Consider the following 25147-nt stretch of genomic DNA (forward strand, 5'->3'; position numbering starts at 1 on the left):
ACCCCTACTCTTACGATAAGTGCCATGGGATCTTTAATGACCTCAGAGAGTCAGGACACCCGTTTAACGTCCCATCCGAAAGACGGCACCCTACACAGAGCAGTGTCCCCAATCACTGCCCTGGGGCATTGGGATCTTTGTTTAGACCAGAGGAAAGAGTGCCTCCTACTGGCCCTCCAACACCACTTCCAGCAGCACCTGGTCTCCCATCCAGGGACTGACCAGGACCAACCCTGCTTAGCTTCAGAAGCAAGCCAGCAGTGGTATGCAGGGTGGTATGCTGCTGGCAATCTATTAACCTCGTCCTACTCACAGGGATCCTCTTAGGATCCGTCACCCTTACAAAAAATATTGCTGTTTTGAAACTGCAGTAAAAGTGCAGTAACTGCAGTCGACTGTAGTATTTTGGACACAGTAATTAAAGAATAACTGCAGTGTCCTGCAGTTGAACTGCTGTTGTACTACAAAATCACTGCAGTTAAAAAAACTTGTTATTTTAGATGCAGTATTTGCAGCATACTGCAGTTATAGATGCACAATTGAGATCATCCTGTCGGGCTGTATCACTGCCTGGTACGGCAATTTCACCACCCACAACCGCAGGGCTCTCCAGAGGGTGGTGCGGTCTGCACAACACATCACCAGGGGCAAACTGCCTGCCCTCCAGGACACCTACAGCACCCGATGTCATAGGAAGGCCAAAAAGATCATCAAGGATAACAACCACCCGAGCCACTGCCTGTTCACCCACTACCATCCAGAAGGCGAGGTCAGTACTGCTGCACCAAAGCTGGGAGAGAAATTGAAAAATAGCTTGGATCACAAGGCCATCAGACTGTTAAACAGCCATCAATAACACAGAGAGGCTGCTGCCTACATACAGACTTGAAATCATTGGCCACTCTAACAAATGGATCACTAGTCACTTTATTAATGCCACTTTAATAATGATGTTCACATACCTTGCATTACTCATCCCATATGTATATACTGTATTTTATACCATCTATTGCATCTTGCCTATGCCGCTTGGTCATTGCTCATCCATATATTTATATGTACACATTCTTATTCAATCCCTTTGCTTAGATTTGTGTGTATTAGGTAGTTGTTGTGGAATTGTTATATTACTTGTTAGATATTGCTGCACTGTCTGAACTAGAAGCACAAGCATTTCGCTACTCTCGCAATAACATCTGCTAACCATGCATCTGTGACTAATACAATTTGATTTGATTTGATACTGCCGTTATACTGCACTTTGACAGCAATCTTTTTCCATAAGGGTGGATCATCTTCCTCTACTATTCTCTTTAGTGCCTCAGCATATGACACCTGCATTACTCTGATCCTGGCAACCTCAACCTGCCTTTCTCTCACGGTACACCTCTGATCTCCAGCACCATGGGTACCCCTACTGTTTCCACACACACACAACCTTTTCCACCGATACTACACAATCCTTTGTCTTATGTCCTCCTGCACACTTCTCACATCTAGGAATATCCCTCCTACACACTACTGTTACATGACCATAAGCTTGAAACCTAAACCAGTAATGGGTTCGGGTCAAAAGCTCTCATGGTATAACTGACACATCCTAACTTGCCTTTATCTGGTAAAAACTCTGCATCAAAACTCAGAAGTACAGACAGTGTCATCTCTGTTTCACCACCCTCTCCACCGGGGGGTCTCCGTTGCACCAAACAGTGGGCGTCACAGACACCAGGAATCTTAAACTTCAGTTGAGCCTCCTCAACACTTAACGCCACTCCAGTTATCACTCCTTTCAATGGCACCCTGCTCTGGAGAGGTTAGCAAGTCACAGTTCTTCTCCCCAGTCAGGTGGTGCGGAGTGCACGTTCCTCTGGACGGCAGAAATACAAAAAAATAAACAAGATTCCACTTTCACTGACCCACCATTCTCCAAACTCTTCTCCACCCAACCTGACACCACATATGAATCACCCAGAAGGCAAGGATCCATTCTCTCCAAAAATCTCACTCCCACTGGGCAAAAACATCTTTATCGCCATCTGAATGAGGCTCAAACTCTGCGTTCTTCACCGCACCTGCCACCGCAGTTAATTCATCCTCACTAGTCATGTTACATTTTATTCTGTAGCATTCAATATTTACTCTTAATATGTTCCATCTTCTTCCTTTTTCCCTGCCCACCTTCTTACCCCCACGGACGTTAGTTTCTTCTGTAGCGAACATAGAGTAGTTTAAGAATTCCGTTTGAGTCGTCAGGCAAGCTTTCTGCATACACAGTCTGAATTAAAGCACTGCAAAAACTTGGAWAGCTTCCTTACAAGCCAGAATGTAGAATACAATTGCATTTGGACTTACTCTACCGGTTGTCTGTGTGGTTGGTCCTTATTCGGGTCAAAATCGGAGAAAAAATATCCACAAGACAGTATTATTCACCTGACCTTTTAGAGCAACGATACAGCCGTTGAGATTTTTCTATCACCTGGCACATGCACAAAACCTTGTAAACACCTGCAAGACTTTGGTTAGTATGCATACATTGCGTGGATGTACTTCCGTCTTGTGCACATCCCTTAGGTGATGAGCAAACAAATCTTGATAGCCATACACAGAGACCCGCGTTTTGAAGTCAATTTAATAATACTTTCCTGTGGATATTTTGTCTCAAATTCTACCAGCAGAATGAAATCAGTGGACAACAGGTAAAGTTCAAATTAAGTTTATTCTACATTTTGACTTGTAAAGGGACTGTTTGGATTTTTTTCATCTATATGTGAAGAGAGTGGACCCATTGACACTCAGATTCGTAGAGGTTTGTACTTTATCAAAAGAATAAGCCATCTCCTGATGTTTTTTTTTCTCCACATTCTCTCACTGTAAGACATACAGTGGCAAGAAAAAGTATGTGAACCCTTTGGAAATACCTGGACTTCTGCATAAATTGGTCATAAAATTTGATCTGATCTTCATCTAGGTCACAACAATAGACAAACACAGTCAGCTTAAGCTAATAACACACATACAATTATACTTTATCATGTCTTTATTGAACACCCCATGTAAACATTCACAGTGCAGGGTTGAAAAAGTATGTGAACCCTTGGATTTAATAACTGGTTGACCCTCCTTTGGCAGCCATAACCTCAACCAAACATTTTCTGTAGTTGCAGCTCAGACCTGCACAARGGTCAGGAGGAATTGTGGACCTTTCCTCTTTACAAAACTGTTTCAATTCAGCAATATTCTTGGGATGTCTGGTGTGAACTGCTCTCTTGAGGTCAGGCCACAGCCTCTCAATCAGGTTGAGGTCAGGACTGACTGGGCCACTCCAGAAGGCGTATTTTCTTCTGTTGAAGCCATTCTGTTGTTGATTTACTTCAGTGTTTTGAGTCACTGTCCTGTTGCATCACCAAACGTCTGTTGAGCTACAATTGGTGGACAGATAGCCTAACATTCTCRTGCAAAATGTCTTGATAAACTTGGAAATTCATTTTTCCATCGATGATAGCAAGGGCCCTGAGGCAGCCCCAAACCATGATGCTCCCTCCACCATACTTTACAGTTAGGATGAGGTTTTGATGTTGGTGTGCTGTGCCTTTTTTGTCTCCACACAGTGTTGTGTGTTCCTTCCAAACAACTCAACTTTAGTTTCATCTATCCAGAGAATATTTGGCAAGTAGCACTGTGGAACATCCAGGTGCACTTTTGCAAGCAGTGGCTTCTTCTGTGGTGTCCTCCCATGAACACCATTCTTGTTCAGTGTTTCACAAATCGTAGACTCGTTATCAGAGATGTTAGCATATTCCATAGATTTCTGTAAGTCTTTAGCTGACGCGCTAGGATTCTTCTTAACCTCATTGAGCATTCTGCGCTGTGCTCTTGCAGTCATCTTTGCAGGACGGCCACTCCTAGAGAGTAGCAACGGTGCTGAACTTTCTACATTTATAGACAATTTGTCTTACAGTGGACTGAGGAACATCAATGCTTTTAGAGATATTTTGTAACCATTTTCAGCTTTATGCAAGTCAACCATTTTTAATCTTAGGTATTTTGCAATCTCTTTAGTTCAAAGCATGGTTCACATCAGGCAATGCTTTTTGTGAATAGCAAACTCAAATTTTGTGAGTGTTTTTTATACGTTAAGGCAGCTCTAACCAACATCTCCAATCTCCTCTCATTGATTGGACTCCAGGTTAGCTGACACCTGACTCTAATTAGCTTTTGGAGAAGTCATTAGCCTAGGAGGTCATACTTTTTCCAACCTACACTGTGAATGTTTAAATTATGTTTTCAATATAAACAAGAAAAATACAATAATTTGTGTGTTATTAGTTTAAGCACACTGTGTTTGTCTATTGTTGTGACTTAGATGAAGATCAGATCAAATTTGATTACCAATTTATGTAGAAATCCAGGTAATTCCAAAGGGTTCACATATTGTTTTTGGCACTGTATGCATACCATCATAGCACAGGCCTACCAACAAAAATGTAACAGTGGAATAAATGAATTCATGACATTTTCAAATGCAGTGCTCAGARATTCTGTGAGAGGAAATTACTTTTAAAACATGATATGAAGCTATAAATCAAAGTTCCCTATGGCAACAAAAACATGAAAATGGAGCCTATACCTGGTCCTTGGTTTGTATTTTATTGTGATATTCCTTAATTATTTGTTATATATTTTTTTCTTAACTGCATTGTTGGTTAAAGGGCTTGTAAGTAAGCATTTCACTGTAAGGTGAAACACCTGTTGTATTCGGTGTATGTGAGAAATACAATTTGATATGACAAAGCAGTTATAATTGAAATATAATTGGTTAGTTGAAATTTGACTCTGGCTTTAATAGTAAATTATAATTAGGACAGGCTCGTCACCGTTCACAGCTACCACCAATATAGTCATTCCATGGAGAGGGAACTGAGGGCCAACTAAGAGAAAAGTATAGTGAACTTGTTCAAATTACTAGACAAGCAGAAGAATACCTCAACGTGCCCTAAAATCCACTCCCCTAGGCTTCAGATATACATATACACATGCCAAAGAGTGATCTTTCACAACTGCTGAACGAAAAATGTTCGGCTATTTCCGTGACAAACGTATGAGAACGTAATGTTTATGTCGTCATATTCGGAATACCCCGCCCCTTCTCTTTGGAGGAGACAGTCAGCCATTTTAAGTGGATGAGTTTCATTTTACAGCGCAACTGTAGGACGGAGAATCTCAGGACACAATTTCAACCTATTTCTCTAACAACTGTTAGTGGGGAATTGACTACTATGAACTGAAACTCTTCCTTAAACCATTAACAAGTACTGTAGATCCAAGTTAAGTGACGCATAAGCCAGTAGAGTTGTAATTTTTTTTGCACCTAAATGTAGCTAGAGGAAATGGCTGTGGAAAGCATGACTGTCCATCCAAACTCCCCAACAACAACCAACCACGAACACAGTCTTCTCACTGACGAAAGGTCGAGTAATTCTACAATCATATTTCTATCAAACTATTTATTTGTCCTGTGCTTTTTAGGTATAAAAAGCCCGGGTTTCTTTTTCCTTTTTTTCTTTCAAAGGGATTAAACTCGCCTTTTTCTGGGGAACAAGTACAGAGGTAACGAACGCCATCTTGAAACGTTGCTCAGCGCAAACTGGAAGGTCAAACATGAACCTGGGATCTGTTCAGTTTGAATAAGTATTTCAATGAATTATTTTATGAAGAAAAAAGACCATCAGTTCAAATAATTGATCCATCAAAGTTGCATCCCCACCAAAGTAGAGTGAATGAAGAAAAAATATTTTTGCTTGTTAATTGTCCACCATCAACTTAACTAGCAAAAATGTATTTCTGAATAGATTTCAAATTAGCTATATGTCCAAAACGTTTTTGAACACAAAAGCTTTGCAAAATTGCATCGCAAAGACAGAGCTAGCTAACGTTCCAACTCGCTAGCTAGCTGCCCTCCGTGGAAAAAAAGCCAGTTTGCTAACTATCCGCCAAGCCAATAGGGCGAATTTTAACAGTTTCATAATTAATCATTACATTCTAGGTTTCTCYGGTCAGACAAAGACTTGATTGCAATGGATTAATAGCCAGTTGTTGGACGTTGGAGGTATTTCCTTTATTAGCACTCATGCTAAGTAACGAAGTGGCTAACTACGCAGTTCATTTTTTGCTAGCTAGCTTGCCAGACCAATCTAGCTAGTAAGCAAAGGCCGCCATTGTGCCTGTTTTTTTTTTTTTTTTTTAGCAACTAGATAGTTGTGTTGAAAGCATTTTGTCATTGGAATTGATGCAGCTGTTCACTTGTCACCCTATATATAGACAGAGCCCTCTTAAATCGGCGAATAAAATGAATTGATTCGATTAGTTAACGTTAGCTACCTATGAAGTTCGCTATTGGTCCACGGGCTAATGTTAACTAAGCCAACTAGCTAGGGATTGATATAACGTTTAATCACTAACAATTAACAAATTGATACATTTCCAAGGCGTGAAATTGATCATACTAACTACTCAGCAAAAATGTAACAAACGTGATTGCACAATTGTTTTAGCATGCTCATCCACTTTAATGTTTGTGCCACCCATTTAAAACAAAACAAAAAAGTTATTACTAGGTCTGTACATTAATGGATTTAACATTTTCTTCCTTTGCAAGTTCAGGAAAAGTGCCTAATTTCGTGCCCCTATAAAGTTTCTTCTCAGGTCAGACTGCTATATTACTATATTACTTGTTATCCCAAACACCCACCAAATCCCAGCACTGTGTCCCGCCGAGCCGCCCTCTACCGTTCTCATGGTTTATTTGTTGAACGTTTGCAAAGCATTTCAGATGTCTAAAAAGTCAAGTAAACCACAAATGTTACCTGATTTCCCTGTCTGTCCCCCCCCCCAACAACCCACGTTATACCATTTCCACAAACCCTAATAATAAAGTGGGAAGACCACTATTATGTTCCAAAACCTTTTTTTGGGGGGGGAATGGTCATACCAGTGCTTTTGAGTGCAGAATGTGAAGAAAACCTCTCACAGTAAGTACTTCCCATCATTTTGATTAAGGCCCATTGTTTGTAGTTTAATTGATTATTAGGGAACTTTTTGACCTTTTTAATTAAGCTGTAATCTTGTTGTGATGATGCATGAAAAGTATTGTAAAATMTATTTTTAAGTGAAAATGTAAGTTTACATGACTGATTGTACCTAGTACTTTCAGCATTAACTCAGTTTATGCTTTTGGAACTACATAGGGTGTGTCCTGTGCACGCACAGAACTTTATAGCAACTGTAAAGGTTGTCTTGTTTGAAGTGTGATTATCCTTAGATTGCGTATTATTTATTTTTATTAGGCTATATATTTGGATCCAAGTGTAACTTTTTTTCTGTTCATAGTTCCTTGGCGTAGAGTAGACTAGAGCCTTATCTAATTGGCAGTAGTGAGTGCTATCATTTCCTGACCCCTCTGTTGTTATTGGAGTGATGCATCCTTTTTTTTTGCAAAGTCTTTGATGTGGGCTATTAAACCCAGAGGAAGCTGTTGACAGGTGTTTTGCATTTGCCATTTAACACATTTGTCAGGACATCTAACCAGCCTGACAATATAATTTTTATATACAACTCTTTATTACCGTAATGTTAATAAACCAAAACACCTGTAACCTCAGTTTGAAATAGGCTACTACATAATGTTATAAGAGTAAGTTTAGGTTTGTCTAGGTTTAGGTAAGTCTAGGTTTGGCTAGACCCTAATGTCTCTTTACACAGCGAAATGGTTTGGCATAATCCCAGCCAATGGGAGTGGCACACCTCTGTAGAAGTATAGGTTGGCTTGACTGGCATCTGAACTGYGCAAAATCATGATAAAGCGTTTTGCTTGTCCGCAGAATCCTGAATACTGGAACCTGGCACCCCACTAGAGAAAGGGGTAAGGAGTCAGAGCTATGTCAGTAGAGCCTTTGTTCTGTGTACGTGCCCATGTCAGTCCATAGAACCCCCAGCAATGCAAAGTTCTGCACTCATCAAGAATGGCCTCATTGTGCCTCTTGAAGGACATGAGTGATCTTGATTCAAGGGTTGGCTGTGCTGAGTTAAATTATGTTGACTCCATTGTTTTATGCCAGGTGGTAATACCATGCCATTGACAATGAAGGAAAAAATCAAACTCAACTTGCAGTTTTAGATGAATTTGGTTTATTTAAGAGTGACTAGATCTATATCTGGTCCCTCTCTGGCTGAGAGTAAACTTAGGATAACTAAACGTAAGGAGGAGCAGGAGACTTTAGTAAAACCCAGCAACCCTCAGGCCCAGGAGGAAAGTCATGTCCTACATAGGAAGTTAGTATGTTGAGGATGTGGTGTGGACTSTGTTGGTGTGAGTATAAAGAGAGATCAGTCAACATTTATTTGTGTCAATTGGCCTATAGGCCTATGTCCACAGATTGGGTCTGTATGCTCGGAGTATAGTCTATTCTATAGCCTACATCGAACTCATTGTTTTACCACCAAAACCATTTCTGTGTACTTTGGCCAAAAGTCAGAATTCTAATCTGTATTTGAATAATCAAATAAAGGCCTAACCTGTACCATTTTGAAGTTAGGCTATACCAGACACTTAAAGCGAGACTGTTACTCAAGCCTGCTCTGATCAGGGTCAGCAAATATCCCTTCACTCTGTAGGCTGGACTCTGGCTATAGTGACGCTTCAAATGGACATAGTGGTTATATCCTACTTATCACCCTCCAGGCGGCGCACAATTGGCCCAGTGTCGTTAGGGTTTGGCCGAGGTATGCCGTCATTGTAAATACAAWWTTMTTTTTAACTGACTTTCCTAGTTAAATAAATAAAAAATACAAATCACCACCACCACACATGCCTTATTGTCACGCCAGTGTATTTCAGTAAATCATGTAATGGCGCGCCTCTGTGGAACTACACCTTGAAAGCTGGCAGGGGGAAAAGGTATCTGTTTCTAATTTCTTGTCTGTGTTCTCTAGCCACATTTAGGCCCAGCTATTCCAGTTTTAATACAGTTTTAACCATTGCAGTTTCCTGTGTAATGTTTGAGATTTGTATTGGTTGGTGGTTAAATATTTTCATCTTCTAAGCAAGCATATTGCATGCTGTTGAGGACTGTTGACAGATGAAATTGACTGATCTTCACTGATAAATAGCAGACTGTTTAAGATCATTTTTGTTATGTAAACTCTTTGATCTCCCCGCACAGGAATGACTAGCTCGATTTAGTGATGGGCCTATTGCTTTCAAAATGTCCTTGAAATGAATGTTGATGTTGAATCCACCCTGTATATTGAAGGCCAACGGATTCTGCATGTCCAGCAGTACTGAATCCCCCTCCCCACCAGTTGCATCATCATAGTTGCATCACTCTCAACTTTTCCCAGTCCAAAGAGACAAAACAGTGAAGCTCAAAGTGTACACATTATACACACATGGAAATGTCATACCTATAGCGAAATGCAGAGAAACTTTTACTGATTGCTGTCCCATATATTAACTGCCATATAATTTGTTTACCACAGACCACACCCACCTTATCCCTGTCCTCCTCACGATAACTCAGCTTGTTTTGACACAAATAACACACAGCCTTTACACCCTAGCAGTCCTATCTCCAGCATACAGTCAGTAGGCCTATGTGTTCAATCTAAGAAAAACATGATCTGGCCCTCTGACTCTCAGCAMACACTAGGTCCTTTATGTCACCCACAATAACAGCCAACTGTCAACCCAGTCACCCAAACACTCATAACTCATCAGAATGTTCCAGCAGAGCAGCCTACGTTGTGTCATGGTTTGTGGGTGAACGGTGGTGTGATTAACGTTTGACGAGTTCAGAGAAACGGAGGTCTCAGACATTATCATAGGATAACAACAGCTGATTGGCCCTGAGGATAACCGCATTATCTCCACTGTCAAGACAAACGTACAGAAATGCACAAGGAAACGCCGTAATTAGTGACTGAAACCCACAAATGAAATTCTTCACGTTAGAACATGAGGGAAGTGACACCCTCGGGGTATACAAGTCATCAATGTAGAACGGGTACACCTGAATTTTGCAATGTTACCTCAACCATGAAAAAGGAATGATCCAAATTCCCAACCTAGCACTCAGTTGTTAATGCCATTTTATTCCACTTGACCTTTTCCCAGACAAAAAGCGTTGATCCCTTATTATTATGGTCTGGTGGTGGTGTCTAGGAATGTAATGTTCACCACCCAGGAACCATCCACCTGTCCCATACTGGGAGTCCAAACATGAACTACGCGTTTGAGACCGGAGTGTGGCTTGAACAGCATTTTGATGTCCTGTCTATCTGTTCTCTGTTTGTCACAGACGTGAGGATGGTGAGCTGGAAGAGGGGGAGCTGGAGGATGATGGTGGAGAGGTGGAGGTGGCAGAGGAGCCCAGCACCGGGGGAGGAGGAGAAGATGGAGGTGAAGGTGAAGAAGCAACAGKAGCAGAGGCGGCCCCCCCAGAGAAAATTCACCGTAGCAAAGAGCGCCACGCCAGCGGCGACGAGAAGGACGACGAGAAGGCCCGCCGCCACAAGAGGAAGAGGAAAAAAGAGAGGGAGCGGGAGAAGGAGAAGAGGAGAGCCAAGAAGAGACGCAAATCCAAGCACAAAGTAAGATAGCGTGTGTATGTGTTTCACATCCAGCTCAGCTCTGGCTTTCATCGTCCTATACAGACCCTTCAGATCAGGGATGTTATTGCTTTCTTACTGTTTAGTCTAAATGTTTCTTCGTACTTTGTCACTCAACCTATCTCTCTTTCTGTGTTGTGTGTGGTGTTACAGCGTCATGCCTCCTCCAGTGATGACCACTCAGACTTTAGCGACGACTCTGACTACAGCCCAAGTGAGAAGAGGAAGTATCGGGARTATAGCCCTACGTACCCCCCTTCTGTAAGTTACCCCATGGCGGCACTCTAAATCAAATGATACTTGCTGCAAAGTTGCTAGTCTGTTTGTCACCATGTAATTACAGTGGTCTAACAATGATTTTGTTTCCTACCCAGTCCCTTGGAGGTTACCCAGCAGCCCCGTCCTCTGGCCACGGGGGCCCCATGCCTAAGAAGGGCAGCTACGTAAAGATGGACAAGCAAAGCTACGGGGGCTACGGCGATTATGAAGAGGAGAACTACGAGGGAGAGGAGGATGAGGAGATGGGCGATGAAGACTACGATGACTTCACCAAGGAGCTCAACCAGTATCGCAAGGCCAAGGAGGGAGGCAGCGGCGATGGAGGTGGAAGGGGCAACTGTCGCGGGGGCAGAGGTAGAAAAAATGGGGTCAGAGGTGAATTGAACGACCCTTACTAGTTTGCTTGCATGTCCCCGCATGCCGTGGAGATGCTGACACAAGGTGCTGACAGTGTTTCTTTTTCTTTCTCCACAGGAGGTAAAGGTCGTATGAAGAACCAGCGAGGTCGAGGAGGCATGAGAGGAGGGCGTGGAGGTAGAGGAAGAGGAGGGAGCAGGGGTCGGGGACGAGGGGGCAAGATGGGCGGAGACAATGAGGACGGAGAAGGGATGATGTATGGAGGAGGAGGAGGAGGAGGAGGAGGAGGAGGAGACGAGATGGAGGTGAGTCAAAGACAGTCATCCTCTGGCCCCAGATGCACAGACAATGTGAAATGATCTATCAATCATACTGGTGTGCTGCCAAAGCAGTAAAGTGCTGAAAATCTCAGGAAAGTATATTCTGGTTTCTGAATTGTTCCTCATCCAGTTGATGTTGTGTTCTAGTATGGAGATGATGACTATGACCACATGGGTGAGGATGACTATGATGAATACTCTCAGTACAGGAAGTCCAAAGACCGTGGAAGGGGTGAGTTGGCTGTCAGAATGTGAAGGATTACCACTATTGTTCACACTACACAATACTTAGTCATGCTACTGTAATACAGACATGCTAGGTTAGCTGTTCTGATGTCCTTCCTAAGTAAACATGCTTTGCACCCAATCCAAAATGGTTGCCTGTCTTGTTCCATTGTAGCCCACTGATGAAGTGTCTCTCTCTCTGCTCCAACCAGGTGGTAAAGGTGGGCGGGGGCGGGGCCGGGGGAAACAGGGGCGTGGTATGAACCGGGGAGGCCGAGGGAGGAACCGGGGGAGAGGCCGAGGGGGCGGAGACCAGGGTCACGATGAGGACAACAATGGAGACAATGGGGACATGGGGGTGAGAATAAAACCAACTACAACACCTTACAGACCTGCTCGCTCATCTGAATGAATACTCAACCTGTACAAGTTTCTGATAACACTCTGAAACTGGTAATGCTTGTTTGCTTGTGTTGTGGTGCAGGATGGAGGAGGAGGCCAGCACAACAAGCACCAGGGGGACAAGCACCAAGACAAGAAAGGGAAAGCCATCTGCAAGTACTACATGGAGGGCCGCTGTACTTGGGTAAGAAGGAAATCATGGAGTTTGAGCAGAGATAATGTTCTTGCCAGGCATTCTCAATAGAATGTCAAATCATTCTTCTTCTGACATATGTTACCGTCAACTGCTTTTTAAAATCTTGTCCGAACGTGATTTTTATTGTTTTAACGCTTTGCCAACTTTCCAGGGGGAACACTGCAACTTCAGCCACGACATTGAGCTGCCCAAGAAGAAAGAACTCTGCAAGTTCTACATCACCGGCTTCTGCGCGCGGGCTGAAAACTGCCCCTACATGCATGATATCCTTTACCTGCAGTCCACTTTTTATCAGATAGGACATTTCCTATATTTCCTTCAGTGTGTGTTTCCAGCTAGCATAGCTAGAACGGCCATACTAGTTGTCAAGTTTAGTATAGCCTATATSAGTGCTACCCCCGAGACAGTCTTTGAGTGAGTTCAGTCCTTCCATAGTTCCTTAACTCCCCAGCACGTGATTTCCCCTGCAAGCTGTTCCACACCACCGGGAGCTGTGTGAATGGAGACGAATGCATGTTCTCCCACGAGCCTCTCACCGACGACACCCAAGACCTGCTAAACAAGGTGAGCCATCCTCAAGTGGATTTAGACACCAATTCTCTCTGTTTCTTTAACTCACTCTCCTCTGTGTTWGTCTGTTAACCCCTTTTGACCACCTTTTCACCTCATGTTTGTAGATGCTGGCGGAGGATGCCGAGGCTGGAGCTGAGGATGAGAAGGAGGTGGAGGAGCTAAAGAAGCAGGGGATCAACCCCCTTCCCAAGCCTCCTCCTGGGGTGGGCCTGCTCCCGACACCGCCCAGACCAGGGCCACCCGACAACTCTGGCCCTGGGGACTTTGGATCTCCTGGACCACCACAGGGCCCCATGTCCCCCAACGGCCTCCCCGGCCCAGGGCCTAACCAAGGGCCCGGTCCCTGTCCTGGTCCCATTCCCGCCTACCCAGACAGTTGCACCTACCAGGGCCCTCCCAACCCCAATGGTCCCGCACCCCCATCCATGGGCCCACCACCCCCCTGTCCTGCCAATGGAGGGAAGAAGATCCCCTCGTTGTTTGAGATCAAGGTGCAGCCCACGGGACAGCTAGCTCAGAAACTAGCTAATCACAGGTGAGCTTTTCACATCCATCCAAACCTATTTATGTGGTTTTTATAGTTTGAGTATGCGCTAGGAACATMGTATAACTCAACGATCTTTCTCTCTGCAGAGGTCAGACCCCAGGAACTGCCACAGGCCAAGCTGGCGCCACTGGCCCCCAAGGGCACCCCGGTGGGCCTGGTGGGCCTCCGCCTCGGTTCCCTCCACCTGGCATGATGCCCCCAGACATGTCCATGGGTCCTCCCCCACCCATGGGCCCTGGAGGACCCCCCATGATGCCAGGCTTTGGCCCAGAAGGGGGGCCTATGATGCCCCCCGGACCTCCTCCAGGGGGTAACTTCTTTGATAACTTCTTCAACCAGCAGCAAGACATGAATATGGACGGGGTGGTGGAGGAAGGTGAGCTGAGCTGATATCGTATCACATCATGAACGAAGCATACAATCACTGTTCGCATCAGAGACTAATGTTGGCCCCTCCAATATCATTTCAGATTGAATCTAAACCTGTGCTGTTATGTGTCTCTGAGAGTGTTCTGTATTGTAGTTGTCAACCTTCCTCCTGTACCTTTCAGGTGATCACTTCCAGGGCTTTGGAGGGATGGACGTGAAAGAAGCAAGAGGATCGGGAGGAAACCAGAGCTCCGTGGGAGGCCCCGACGTCCCCGCAAACGGAGGCTCGGCCAATCAGCAGGCGGGGATGGGAGTGCCTGACTTTCTGCCGCCGGCCCAACGCATGCTGTTCATGAGAATTCAGCAGAAACAGCAGGAGGACGAGGAGAGGGCCAGACTTGCCAAGGGGGTAGGAGAGAGGGACGCGGAAGGTACGCTCTATATATATATATATATATATATATATATATATATCTATATATACACATACACACAGACAGACAGACAGACTGTAGACCAGGGGTGGGCAACATGCGTTCAATATTTTTGTTATCCTAAAATTCAAAATCACATATCTAAATGATCCTTGGTATGACCATTTTAAAACAATTTCACATGTTAGCTTAGTAGACCCCCCCAGGGTCATCATGGGCATTAATATGGAGTTTGTACCCTCTTTGGTGCTATAACAGCCTCCACTCTTCTGGGAAGGCTTTCCACTAGATGTTGGAACATTGCTGCGGGACTTGCTTCCATTTAGCCACAAGAGCATTAGTGAGGTCAGACACTGATATTGGGCGATTAGGCCTGGCTCGCAGTCGGTGTTCCAATTTATCCAAAAGGTGTTCGATGGGGTTGAGGTCAGGGCTCTGTGCAGGCCAGTCAAGTTCTTCCACACCGATCCCGACAAACCATTTGTATATAGACCTCACTTTGTGCAAGGGGGCATTGTCATGGTTAAACAGGAAAGGGCCTCCCCCAACTGTTGCCAAAACTGTACAGTTGGCACTATGCATTGGGGCAGGCAGCGTTCTCCTGCCTGGCATCCGTCAAACCCAGATTTGTCCATCGGACTGCCAGATGGTGAAGCGTGATTCATCACTCCAGAGTGCATTTCCACTGCTCCAGAGTCCAATGGCGGCAAGCTTTAAACACTCCAGCCGACACTTGGCATTGCATATAGTGATCTTAGGCTTGTGTACGGCTGCTTGGCCATGGAATCTCCTTTAATGTAGCTCCCAACGAACAGTTKTTGTGCTGATGTTGCTTCCAGAGGCAGTTTGGAACTTGGTAGTGAACTCGGCGGTTCCGTTCTGTGAGCTTGTGTGGCCTACCACTTCACGGCTGTGCCGTTGTTGCTCCTAGACGTTTCCACTTCACAATAACAGCACTTACAGTTGACCAGTGCAGGTCAGAAATTTGACGAACTGACTTGTAGGAAAGGTGGCATCCTGTGACGATGCCACGTTGAAAGTCTCTTCAGTAAGAAGAAGCTCTTCAGTAAGGCCATTCTACTGCCAATGTTTGTCTATGGAGATTGCTTGGCTGTGTGCTCTGTATTTATACACCTGTCAGCTAGGGCTGGGCATTATGGGTGATATGACGATATATATCGTGTGACGATAGAAAAATGTCTATCGTTTCATATTATGCTCTATCGTTTATTTCGTTGTGTCGCAAATCACACTCTTTACGGCAATATTTTTCGTCAATTGGCCGTTGCTTTGCGTGTAGAAGGAAATTTGCAATACAAACAAACATGGAGGAGAGTGAATGTGACACAGAGCACGGAGACCGTACCTAAGAGAGGCTACTTCGGTCGCATGGACGTGGTTTGGGTATGAAAAGTCTGACACGGACCAGAAAACCGTCCTCTGCAAAATATGCCGCAGGCCGGTCCCGACAACAGGCTCAAACACCACCAACCTCTTTTACCACCTACGGAAGAATCATGTGAAACAGTACGGAGAGTCTACGGATGAGACCCCAAAAAGTACAGTCGAGTGCTCAAAACAAACCACAGACTCAGACGTTGCAAGAGGCTTTTTCCCACAGCACACCATATGGCAAAGAATCACGAAGATGGAAGGAGATAACAGCTGCCGTTACAACTTACATCTGCAAAGATATGGCCCCAATCTCCACAGTTGAGAAACGGGGGTTTCGTGAGTTGGTGCTCAACACTCGACCCAAAGTACCAAATGCAAATGCCTTTTATTTGTTGAGTATAATTCAAAATGTAATAAGAAATAGGCCTTTACGTGTGGTCATTTTATATAAACTATTTATTAATTGAATTGACAGAAAATGTATATATTGTGATATGTATCGTTCTTGGGATATGAAATGACCTATATCGGGATATGAGATTTTGGCCATATCGCCCAGCCCTACTGTCAGCAACTGGTGTGGCTGAAATAGCCGAATCCACTAATTGGAATCGGTGTCCACATACTTTTGTATATATAGTGTATGTCAAATTATAATAGACCTATACGTTTTCAAATAACTATCCTTTTTCTGGCCTGCAAATTGCTTTTGATGAACAAATTGGTCCGAAAACATTATTGCCCACCCCTGCTTTAGACACTGTATTGATGACTATTATGCTTAGACACTAATATAATGGCAAGCCAGCACAGACAAAAACATAAGTACTTCTACTGGGCCTGGTTAACCTGGCATGACTCCATCTCAATTCTCCATAGACAAAACAAACAATTCCCACTGACACCGTATAAACAGTGCATTGGCAGTGCAAACACTGCAGGACTATGCTATATTAATACCGACACCATATAAATACTTGCTCTAGGTCGCACTCACCCGTATAGGCTACGTAGAGCACATAAAGTAGGTTGAGTCGAGTGCATATGCTGTGTAAACCCTGGCTACATCCCTGGCTGCACCCTGGTCTAAAGTGTGCTCTATAAAGGGAATAGGGTGCCATTTGGAACGTATAGAAAGCTAATGGTATTATTAACAAGTCGTACGGGTTTAGCCTCAAAGTGCTTGCGTAAATCTGGAAAATGTACAGTGTTCCTGTGGCCTTTTGTTTTGTTAGAAATGTATATGTGTCCTGAGGAGGCAGGAAATGTCTGTATGACACCGCTGACCCTCACTTGTAACCCTCAGCAGAGTCAACATCCTCTGGGCTCTGGTTGTGTAATACACTCCCATGGATCGGATTAGTGACTCCGATGGGCCTCTACTCCACTCCGTCGCTAGGTGGAGCTGTTGGTGTGTGAGACTACTAATTATGTTAGGCTCTGACATTGATTTAGGTCAGGATTCCCCAACTGGTGGCCCGTGGGCCAAAGTTTTATTGGGCCCCATAAGTTTTCTGAGATAAAAGACTAAAAACACTAGGAAATCAGCTACAAATTATTTTAAATTTGGATATACCGTGTGAAGTCGTAAATTTACATATACTTAGATTGGAGTCATTAAAACTCGTTTTTCAACCACTCCACAAATTTCTTGTTAACAAACTATAGTTTTGGCAAGTCGGTTAGGACATCTACTTTGTGCATGACACACGTAATTTTTCCAACAATTGTTTACAGACAGATTATTTCACTTATAGTTCACTGTATCACAATTCCAGTGGGTCAGAAGTTTACATACACTAAGTTGACTGTGCCTTTAAACAGCTTTGAAAATTCCAGAAAATGATGTAATGGGCTTTAGAAGCTTCTGATAGGCAATTGGAGGTGAGTCAATTGGAGGTGTACCTGTGGATGTATTTATGACATCATGGGAAAATCAAAAGAAATCAGCCAAGACCTCCGAGAAAAAAATTGTAGGCCTCCACAAGTCTGGTTTCTCTTGGGAGCAATTTCCAAACGCCTGAAGGTATCACGTTCATCTGTACAAACAATAGTACGCAGTATAAACACCATGGGACCACGCAGCCATCATACCGCTCAGGAAGGAGACGCGTTCTGTCTCCTAGAGATGAACGTACTTTGTGCGAAAAGTGCAAATCAATCCCAGAACAACAGCAAAGGACCGTGTGAAGATGCTGGAAGAAACAGGTGCAAACGTATCTATATCCACAGTAAAATGAGTCCTATATCGACATAACCTGACAGGCCACTCAGCAAGGAGAACCACTGCTCCAAAAGCGCCATAAAAAGCCAGACTACGGTTTGCAACTGCACATGGGGACAAAGTTCGTACTTTTTGGAGAAATGTCCTCTGGTCTGATGAAACAAAAATTGAGCTGTTTGACCATAATGACCATCATTATGTTTGGGAAAAAGGGGGCGCTTGCAAGCCGAAGAACACCATCTCAACCGTGAAGCACGGGGTGGCAGCATCATGTTGTGGGGTGCTTTGCTGCAGGAGGGACTGGACGGAGGAGGGACTGCCAATGTCAGCAGCGAAACCTTAATGACTTGAGAAGATCTGCAAAGAGGTGGGACAAAAATCCCTCCTGAGATGTGTGCCAAACTGGGGGCCAACTACAAGAAACGTCTGACCTCTGTGATTGCCAACAAGGGTTTTGCCACCAAGTACTAAGTCATGTTTTGCAGAGGGGTCAAATACTTATTTCCCTCATTAAAATGCAAATCAATTTATAACATTTTTGACATGCGTTTTTCTGGATTTTTTTGTTGTTATTCTGTCTCTCACTGTTCAAATAAACCTACCATTAAAATGATAGACTGATCATTTCTTTGTCAGTGGGCAAACGTACAAAATCAGCAGGGGATCAAATACCTTTTTCCATCACTGTATGTAAACTTCCGACTTCAACTGTATGTTCCCAAGTATTCCCACGCATAATAGAGATACATGTGATCGTATACAAATGTTATCAAGGTTTGAAATTATTATGTTTTAGTCAAATATGTTTGGTATTCTTGCAGTCTACAAATGATTTGTAATTGTGTTCCGGCCASCTGACCATCCGCTCAAGAAACAATCAGCCCACGGCTAAATCTAGTTGATGATCTCTGATTTAGGTGGTCTTCGTTAGGGATGTGACAAATTGACAATTTTGCTTTACGTTTAAATGGCTTTTTTWAAATCGTTTTTCCATTAAAAAAATCATACAATTCCACATCAATGCAGAATGATAGTCTTATTACCTTTGTATGGCCACTAGGGAATGGCAATGAAGTTATATCTATCGCAGTCATATACCCTTGAAAGGGCCTTGGCTAAGGCTATAAGGGGTCAGTCACCAGGCAGACCGTCAGAACCGTGCACTAGGCCTTTATACCGGCAATCAAAAGCTGTATCTCGCAATGGAATGCTGAATCTTGCAATTTCTTTGCTTGTAACATCTTCAAAAGTCAGTAAAGCAGGGCCTGTCATCAATGAAATAGGCTAGGATATTTTACACACTACGGACCGAAGACTGAACACTCAGTCCCATCATTAGCAAAGAGCAGGCGAGCCAGCTGCACTGTGATTTTAAAAAAATTGTGGGGGGGAAACATTCTTCTTAATGTTAAGGTTTTAACGTTTAAATGTTCACACCCCTGGTTTTCAGTGGTTGTGGTTCTACTTTATACCTTACAGACCGTCAGTACGGTTGACTATGTCACTGATTCCTGTTGCTCTATCTTCCAGGTGACTCAGCTAACTGGTACTCCAGTGAGGATGAGGATGGAGGCGGCAGTGTCACATCCATCCTGAAGACGCTCCGCCAGCAGAGCCAGGGGCCCCCCAAACCTGAGGGTCCTCCCAGCGACCCCCGCCTCCAGAAAGGCTCCCCAGCGCACCCCTCCATCCGACCGGCGGACTCCCGTCAGGGGGACCCCCGGCTGGCTCGCGACCCCCGCCTCTCCCGGGCCACAGACTCTGCCCAGGCGTTGGACTCTCCCAACCCCTCCTTGGCCACCGTCACCCCTGCAGACCCACGCCTGGCACGGCTCGCTACCGCCACCCTCACCCCCAAACCAGACGCCCCCCTGGTGTACAAGCCCCCGCCCCTCACGGCTCCCCCTGCAGAGGAGGAGGAGACAGAGAGGGTTCTGAGGGACAAGCCTGTGCCCATCCCCCTGGACCCCCTTATGGGCATGGCCCTGAGGGACCCACGCTCCCAGCTGAAGCAGTTCAGCCACATCAAGAAGGACATTCTCCTGCACATGCCCCCGTACGCTAAGACAGTGACATGGAACCCTGAGGACCTCATCCCCATCCCAATCCCTAAACAGGACCTCCTCCCCCTTCCCCCAGGCATCCCCCCTGTCTCAGCCCTGGACCCCCGCCTCTCACGCAGCCAGCAGCGGATCCACACGGCCCTCCCCCCTACCCCACCCATCCCCCGTGTCCTTTCTGTGAGGCTTGTGTGGCCTTACCACTTCACGGCTGTGCCGTTGTTGCTTCCTAGACGTTTCCACTTCACAATAACAGCACTTACAGTTGACCAGTGCAGGTCAAAATTTGACGAACTGACTTGTAGAAAGGTGGCATCCTGTGACGATGCCACGTTGAAAGTCTCTTCAGTAAGAAGAAGCCTCTCAGTAAGGCCATTCTACTGCAATGTTTGTTATGGAGATTGCTTGGCTGTGTCTCTGTATTTATACCTGTCAGCTAGGCTGGGCATTATGGGTGATATGACGATATATATCGTGTGACGATAAAAAATGTCTATCGTTTCATATTATGCTTCTATCGTTGTATTTCGTTGTGTCGCAATCACACTCTTTACGGCAAATATTTTTCGTCAATTGGCCGTTGCTTTGCGTGTAGAAGGAAATTTGCAATACAACAAAACATGGAGGAGAGTGAATGTGACACAAGAGCACGGAGGACCGTACCTAAGAGAGGCTACTTCGGTCGCATGGACGTGGTTTGGGTAGATAAAGTCTGACACGGACCAGACAAACCGTCCTCTGCAAAAATATGCCGCAGCCGGTCCGCACAACAGGCTCAAACACCACCAACCTCTTTTACCACCTTACGGAAGAATCATGTGAAAACAGTACGGAGAGAGTCTGACGGATGAGAGCCCCAAAAAGTACGGTCGAGTGCTCAAAACAAAACCACAGACTCAGACTTCAAGAGCTTTTTCCACAGCACACCATATGGCAAAGAATCACGAAGATGGAAGGAGATAACAGCTGCCGTTACAACTTACATCTGCAAAGATATGGCCCCAATCTCCACAGTTGAGAAACGGGGGGTTTTCGTGAGTTGGTGCTCAACACTCGACCAAAGTACCAAATGCAAATGCCTTTTATTGTTGAGTATAATTCAAAATGTAATAAGAATAGGCCTTTACGTGTGGTCATTTTATATAAAATATTTTATTAATTGAATTGACAGAAAATGTATATATTGTGAATGTATCGTTCTTGGGAATGAAATGACCTATATCGCGGATATGAGATTTGCATATCGCCAGCCCTACTGTCAGCAACTGTGTGGCTGAAATAGCCGAATCCACTAATTGGAATCGGTGCCACATACTTTTGTATATATTAGTGTATGTCAAATTATTAATAGACCTATACGTTTTCAAATAACTATCCTTTTTCTGGCTGCAATTGCTTTTGATGAAACAATTGTCCGAAAACATTATTGCCCACCCCTGCTTTAGACACTGTATTGATGACTATTATGCTTAGACACTAATATAATGGCAAAGCCAGCACAGACAAAAAACTAAGTACTTCTACTGGGCCTGGTTAACCTGGCATGGACTCATCTCAATTCTCCATAGACAAAACAAACACATTCCCACTGACACCGTAAACAGTGATTGGCAGTGCAAACACTGCAGGACTATGCTATATTAATACCGACACCATATAAATACTTGCTCTAGGTCGCACTCACCCGATAGGCTACGTAGAGCACATAAAGTAGGTTGAGTCGAGTGCATATGCTGTGTAAACCCTGGCTACATCCCTGGCTGCACCTGTCTAAAGTGTGCTCTATAAAGGAATAGGTGTGCCATTTGGAACGTATAGAAAGCTAATGGTATTATTAACAAGTCGTACGGGTTTAGCCTCAAAGTGCTTGCGTAAATCTGGAAAATGTACAGTTTCCTGTGGCCTTTTTTTTGTTAGAAATGTATATGTGGTCCTGAGGAGCAGGAAATGTCTGTATGACACCGCTGACCCTCACTTGTAACCCTCAGCCAGAGTCAACAATCCTCTGGCTCTGGTTGTGTAATACACTCCCATGGATCGGAGTGACTCCGATGGCCTCTACTCCACTCCGTCGCTAGGTGGAGCTGTTGGTGTGAGACTACTAATTATGTTAGCTCTGACATTGATTTAGGTCAGGATTCCCAACTGTGGCCCGTGGGCCAAAGTTTTATGGGCCCCATAAGTTTTAGATAAAAGACTTAAAAACACTAGGAAATCAGCTACAAATTATTTAAATTTGGATATACCGGTGAAGTCGTAAATTACATATACTTAGATTGGAGTCTTTAAAACTCGTTTTTCACACCACTCCACAAATTTCTTGTTAACAAACTATAGTTTGGCAAGTCGGTTAGACATCTACTTTGTGCATGACACACGTAATTTTTCCAACAATTGTTTACAGACAGATTATTTCATTATAGTTCACTGTATCACAATTCCAGTGGGTCAGAAGTTTACAACACTAAGTTGACTGTGCCTTTAAACAGTTGAAAAATTCCAGAAAATGATGTAATGGCTTTAGAAGCTTCTGATAGGCATTGGAGGTGAGTCAAATGGAGGTTGTACCTGTGGAGTATTTATGACATCATGGGAAAATCAAAAGAAATCAGCCAAGACCTCCGAGAAAAAAAATTGTAGGCCTCCACAAGCTGGTTCATCCTTGGAGCAATTTCCAAACGCCTGAAGGTATCACGTTCATCTGTACAAACAATAGTACGCAAGTATAAACACCATGGACCACGCAGCCATCATACCGCTCAGGAAGAACGCGTTCTGTCTCCTAGAGATGAACGTACTTTTGGTGCAAAAGTGCAAATCAATCCCAGAACAAACAGAAAAGGACCGTGTGAAGATGCTGGAAGAAACGGTCAGAACGTATCTATATCCACAGTAAAATGAGTCCTATATCGACATAACCTGACAGGCCACTCAGCAAGGAAGAAGCCACTGCTCCAAAAGCGCCATAAAAAAAGCCAGACTACGGTTTGCAACTGCACATGGGACAAAGTTCGACTTTTTGGAGAAATGTCCTCTGGTCTGATGAAAACAAAATTGAGCTGTTTGACCATAATGACCATCATTATTTTGGAGGAAAAAGGGGGCGCTTGCAAGCCGAGAACACCATCTCAACGTGAACACGGGGTGGCAGCATCATGTTGTGGGGGGCTTTGTGCAGGAGGACTGACGAGGAGACTGCAATGTCAGCAGCGAAACCTTAATGACTTGGAGAAGATCTGCAAGAGGATGGGAACAAAATCCCTCCTGAGATGTGTGCCAAACCTGGGCCAACTACAAGAAACGTCTGACCTCTGTGATTGCAACAAGGGTTTTGCCACCAAGTACTAAGTCATGTTTTGCAGAGGGTCAAATACTTATTTCCCTCATTAAAATGCAAATCAATTTATACATTTTGACATGCGTTTTTCTGGATTTTTTTGTTGTTATTCTGTCTCTCACTGTTCAAATAAACCTACCATTAAAATATAGACTGATCATTTCTTTGTCAGTGGCAAACGTACAAAATCAGCAGGATCAAATACCTTTTTCCATCACTGTATGTAAACTCCGACTTCAACTGTATGTTCCCAAGTATTCCACGCATAATAGAGATACATGTGATCGTATACAAATTTATCAAGGTTTGAAATTATTATGTTTTAGTCAAATATGTTTGGTATTCTTGCAGTCTACAAATGATTTAATTGTGTTCCGGCCAGCTGACCATCCGCTCAAGAAACAATCAGCCCACGGCTAAATCTAGTTGATGATCTCTGATTTAGTGGTCTTCGTTAGGGATGTGACAAATTGACAATTTTGCTTTACGTTTAAATGGCTTTTTTTAAATCGTTTTTCCATTAAAAAAATCATACAATTCCACATCAATGCAGAATGATAGTCTTATACCTTTGTATGCCACTAGGGAATGGCAATGAAGTTATATCTATCGCAGTCATATACCCTTGAAAGGGCCTTGGCTAAGGCTTAAGGGGTCAGTCACCAGCAGACCGTCAGAACCGTGCACTAGCCTTTATACCGGCAATCAAAAGCTGTATCTCGCAATGGATGCTGAATCTTGCAATTTCTTGCTTGTAACATCTTCAAAAGTCAGTAAAAGCAGGGCCTGTCATCAATAAATAGCTAGGATATTTTACACACTACGGACGAGACTGAACACTCAGTCCCATCATTAGCAAAGAGCAGGCGAGCCAGCTGCACTGTGATTTTAAAAAATTGTGGGGGGGAAACATTCTTCTAATGTTAAGTTTTAACGTTTAAATGTTCACACCCCTTGGTTTTCAGTGGTGTGTTCTACTTTATACCTTACAGACCGTCAGTACGGTTGACTATGTCACTGATTCCTGTTGCTCTATCTTCCAGACTCAGCTAACTGGTACTCCAGTGAGGATGAGGATGGAGGGGCAGTGTCACATCCATCCTGAAGACGCTCCGCCAGCAGAGCCAGGGGCCCCCAAACCTGAGGGTCCTCAGCGACCCCCGCCTCCAGAAAGGCTCCCCAGCGCACCCCTCCACCGACCGGCGGACTCCCGTCAGGGGGACCCCGGCTGGCTCGCGACCCCCGCCTCTCCCGGGCCACAGACTCTGCCCAGGCGTTGACTCTCCAACCCCTCCTTGGCCACCGTCACCCCTGCAGACCCCGCCTGGCACGGCTCGCTACGCCACCCTCACCCCAAACCAGACGCCCCCCTGGTGTACAAGCCCCGCCCCTCACGGCTCCCCTGCAGAGGAGGAGAGACGGAGAGGTTCTGAGGGATAAGCCTGTGCCCATCCCCCTGGACCCCCTGATGGCATGGCCCTGAGGGACCCACGCTCCCAGCTGAGGCAGTTCAGCCACATCAAGAAGGACATTCTCCTGCACATGCCCCCTACGCTAAGACAGTGACATGGAACCCCGAGGACCTATCCCTATCCCAATCCCTAAACAGGGACCTCCTCCCCTTCCCCAGGCATCCCCCCTGTCTCAGCCTTGGACCCCCGCCTCTCACGCAGCCAGCAGAGAATCCATACGGCCCTCCCCCTACCCCACCATCCCCCTCCCTCCTTAGAACCCCCAGCCCCTCCTCCTCCCTCCCAGACTTGAACT

General features: G+C 44.6%; 1 protein-coding gene across 1 annotated transcript in view; it reads left to right on the plus strand.

Moving 5' to 3' along the window:
* Positions 1-5290: 5290 nt before the first annotated feature.
* LOC111949753 (zinc finger CCCH domain-containing protein 4) overlaps positions 5291-25147 on the plus strand; it is a 22010-nt gene continuing 2153 nt past the window's right edge. The window contains exons 1-16 of the mRNA XM_070434050.1: positions 5291-5467; positions 5569-5607; positions 10353-10644; positions 10816-10923; positions 11037-11295; positions 11416-11603; positions 11766-11850; positions 12056-12201; positions 12328-12429; positions 12593-12704; positions 12896-13005; positions 13119-13549; positions 13648-13937; positions 14113-14361; positions 19514-20200; positions 25073-25146. Coding sequence (XP_070290151.1) covers positions 5388-5467; positions 5569-5607; positions 10353-10644; positions 10816-10923; positions 11037-11295; positions 11416-11603; positions 11766-11850; positions 12056-12201; positions 12328-12429; positions 12593-12704; positions 12896-13005; positions 13119-13549; positions 13648-13937; positions 14113-14361; positions 19514-20200; positions 25073-25146 — 3252 coding nt within the window. The 5' untranslated portion in view covers positions 5291-5387. The remainder of the gene's footprint in view (positions 5468-5568; positions 5608-10352; positions 10645-10815; positions 10924-11036; positions 11296-11415; positions 11604-11765; positions 11851-12055; positions 12202-12327; positions 12430-12592; positions 12705-12895; positions 13006-13118; positions 13550-13647; positions 13938-14112; positions 14362-19513; positions 20201-25072; position 25147) is intronic.

The sequence above is a fragment of the Salvelinus sp. IW2-2015 genome, linkage group LG22 (assembly GCF_002910315.2).
Source record: "Salvelinus sp. IW2-2015 linkage group LG22, ASM291031v2, whole genome shotgun sequence".
NCBI lineage: Eukaryota > Metazoa > Chordata > Actinopteri > Salmoniformes > Salmonidae > Salvelinus > Salvelinus sp. IW2-2015.